Below are 3,494 nucleotides of genomic sequence, written 5' to 3'. Positions count from 1 at the left end.
AGTGTTTATAGGATGGGCTACTGAAAACAGTAAGAAAACTCTGTTTTTAGATATTAATATAAAACTTTACTTAGTCATTATGTAGTGTTTCATGCATCATGACATTTTTTAACAATTTACAATATTGTTACAATATGTTCTTTATACAACTGACCAATAACGTGGACTTCAAAAAGACAGCAATATGGAGTTTGCTGTTACACTAAAATGTAATTTGGTATGAAATCATTGCATAACATGACATAAAATTAGACCTGTGAGTGCATTTTAAATAAATTGTTTAAGGAGTTCTTTAGGAGGCGTTTTGGAGTAACATTTGTCATCACTGGAAATCTTTAGGTGGATGGATCTTTCTTTTCTGATGAGATGTGATTTTGTCTACATTTGATATAATGCAGCATGGAAGCACAAAACTTCTCATCTCTGAGGCCATAGACGAGTGGAGTAATTGCTCTGGCGATGACGTTAAATGTAATAAAGTTAAAAAAGCGAACTGCCAAATATAACTGATTATCTTGTTCCATGATTTCTGCTTCTATATAGGGACACACAGATTCAACAGTACAGAGAATGAGCTGAACCATGTGCAGTGAGACAGTTCGAAGGCCTTTTGATGCAGACTTTTTATCAACAGAGGCTCTGCGGGCAGCAATCATTATCATCAGATAGCAAAAAAACTCTATCAGTAAAATAATAAAAAAATCAAAAATGTACCAGATACTCCTCATGTTACGATGCCAGTGCTCCAGCATCATTATCTCATAATGGCAGAGAGTGGGCTCTATAAAATACTCTTCTGGTGCAGATGCAACGAGAATGGTAACATCCATAAACGGCTTTATAAAGCTTATGATCCAGATAATAAGAATAAGATTAAGGGTTCTGCTGGTGGTGGAGATGGCACTGTGTCTCAGAGGCATGCAGATGGCTACATAGCGCTCCACACACATTGCAGTGATCGTTAGCGGGGTGCATGAAGTAACTGCATCCATAAACATACACAGTGGGATACAGAATGCCACTGGCAGCAATGCCAATTTGTATGACAGAATTACCACCAAATCAGACAGAAAAAGAAAAATCATGTCAGTCAGTAAGGTGTGGGCAAACAGTATATAACGGGTCTCAGTTCTGAAAGCCTGTTTCCTGTAAAATGTGAAAAGCATGAGGATGTTGATGAACACAAAAGGCCATACAAATATCTGAGTTACAGCCAGTGTTAAATTCATCCTTAGTGGGTTGTTACTGACCAATAGCTGGTGAACGCTGGTGCTTTTATTCCAGCTGCTGTATTCACCCCAGCTGTTGTTACACTCTGCTGTGCACATATCTATAACAACAGGGTGAAATAAGGAATGCACTGTAACAAAAAGATTCAAACATTTGATAAATAAATAATCCCTATCAATAATTTTATCACCATGTTTAAGTGTAAAATACAAGTAATTATTTAGTATATTCCAAAAAAATACAATTCAGGATCGCAGAAATATAATCCAACACTTATAGGACATCCATCACAATGGACAGAAAAATGCAAACACAGCTCACATCTCAATAAATACATTACCTGAAATAATAACAAAGAGAATCAAATAGAAGCATACTCTGGGCAAGCTTTTAAATAGTGTCTAAACAGCATGATTTTAATATCCCATTGTTGACATCACACACACGTAGCATTTACTTTGTATTTGCTAACAGGAGGGTGGGGAAGTTAGAAGTTCTGTGTGACACACAGAACACACACACACATTCACATAGCAACAAGAAAAGTTTAAGACAAGACAATTCCTCATGGGGTATCCTAGAAACAATGCACTAGCCACATTATTATGAAAAGGAATCATTGTAAACAGGTTAATCCAATGCCCTGCACTGTTGAAGTAAATGTATTTACATTACATTAAGAACGTCATTTTCTATTTTGACTAACCTACACAATTAACCTAATTTCTAAAGTCATGTTTTTAAAAGACTTTAAAGACTAAATATTGCAGCATGGTGTAACAAACAAATCTGTGAAATCTATATCAGTTCTCGTGATTCCCTCTGCTTGTGAGCTGACTATTGACAAACTACCAATGAAATATTTAATATTTCGTCATTTCTAGCGGTGTCAATCGATTAAAATATTTAATCAGATTACTCACAACAATATTTTGTGATTAACTGTGACAAATTGCTTCTCCTTCTTCAGATGCATGTTTTTATAGTGGATATTTAAATGTAAATAAAATAATGAATGTAAGTGTAGGCCCCTTAAAAATGTCCTGTGTATTATTATTATTATTATTATTATTTTTCTTTCATGTTGTGTAATAGAACTCATAATTTCCCAGAATTCTGAACTTCATTCCCTACGTAAACTGCCCTGTTCCCCTTTGGAAGCGTTAAGACTGTTAAATTCCGATTATGGGGTGTAACGCCAGACAGAGCGGGGCGACGCTTGCCGAGTAAAATGAACAGACTGGTTTATTTACAGGCTGATAACCAGATATTACAGATACAGAAGCCAAGCAAACAAAAGCCGTAGTAGGGTAAACAGTCCGTGTTTGAAACCAAAAGACAGTCCAAACAAACATCAAATCCAAAAGGGGCAAAACAAGAGACATAAACCGATAAACCAGAAAGTAGGGTCGTAACGAAAAGGCACTAGAAGAACACATGAGAAACGCTTAGTATGCAACCAAAGTTGACAATACCTTGCGAAGATAGTTTACATAATGCAGACTTAAATACAAAACTACATGATGAGCATAACCCGGAACGTCCTCAGAACACATGTGAAAGCGACTGACGGTGACGTCATAAATCATGGGATTCTGGGAAATAGAGTCCAGAGGTGTGGGAAGAGAGTCAGGCGGTGTGACAGTACTCCCCCCAAAGAGTCTGAAGAGGCCTACGGATGAGGACGACACAAGGGAGTAGCCCCCCCCACACCCAGTGGAGATCAGAACAGATGGCTTGGTAGCGGGAACAGAATGGACAGGAGCCCTGGATCTGGGACGACCCCTCCTGGAGCGGTGGACGGAACTGAGGGACCGGACAGAGCCTGCACTTCTGCGCCTACCCCTCCTTGGACCAGGAGACCCTCTCCTAGGACGACCTCTGGGTTGAGGCACAGGACGAGACGGATGAGACCGGTGTCCTCCGCCATTAAGGGATCCAGGACATCAGCTGCTGGGACCCAACTTCGCTCCTCAGGTCCACCAGGTCCACTTCCAGTCCACCAGGTACTCCAGGGCTCCCCTTCTACTCCTGGAGTCCAATAAGCGTTCCATGGCATACACAGGACCACCCTCCATGTCCATGGGTGGGGGAAGAAGTGACCCATGCGATGTCTCATCCAGGGGACCAGGGATAACTGGCTTTAACAAGGATACATGAAAAGAGGGACATACATGATAATGAGAGGGTAGATCAAGACGGAAGGTTACTTCATTAATCTTCTTTATGATCTTAAAAGGGCCGTACTTAACTGAAAGCTTTTT

The 3,494-nt window shown here is 39.8% G+C and overlaps 1 protein-coding gene across 1 annotated transcript; it reads right to left on the bottom strand.

Moving 5' to 3' along the window:
* Positions 1 to 312: 312 nt before the first annotated feature.
* Positions 313 to 1,619, bottom strand: LOC125782622 (odorant receptor 131-2-like). The gene has a single exon (XM_049467251.1). It carries the CDS (start codon positions 1,326 to 1,328, stop codon positions 336 to 338), a length of 993 nt encoding a protein of 330 aa, XP_049323208.1. The 5' UTR covers positions 1,329 to 1,619; the 3' UTR covers positions 313 to 335.
* Positions 1,620 to 3,494: the final 1,875 nt, after the last annotated feature.

Source organism: Astyanax mexicanus, chromosome 18 (genome assembly GCF_023375975.1).
Source record: "Astyanax mexicanus isolate ESR-SI-001 chromosome 18, AstMex3_surface, whole genome shotgun sequence".
NCBI lineage: Eukaryota > Metazoa > Chordata > Actinopteri > Characiformes > Acestrorhamphidae > Astyanax > Astyanax mexicanus.
The sequence above is the reverse complement of the archived record's forward strand: the minus strand, read 5'-3'. Positions and strand labels throughout refer to the sequence as shown.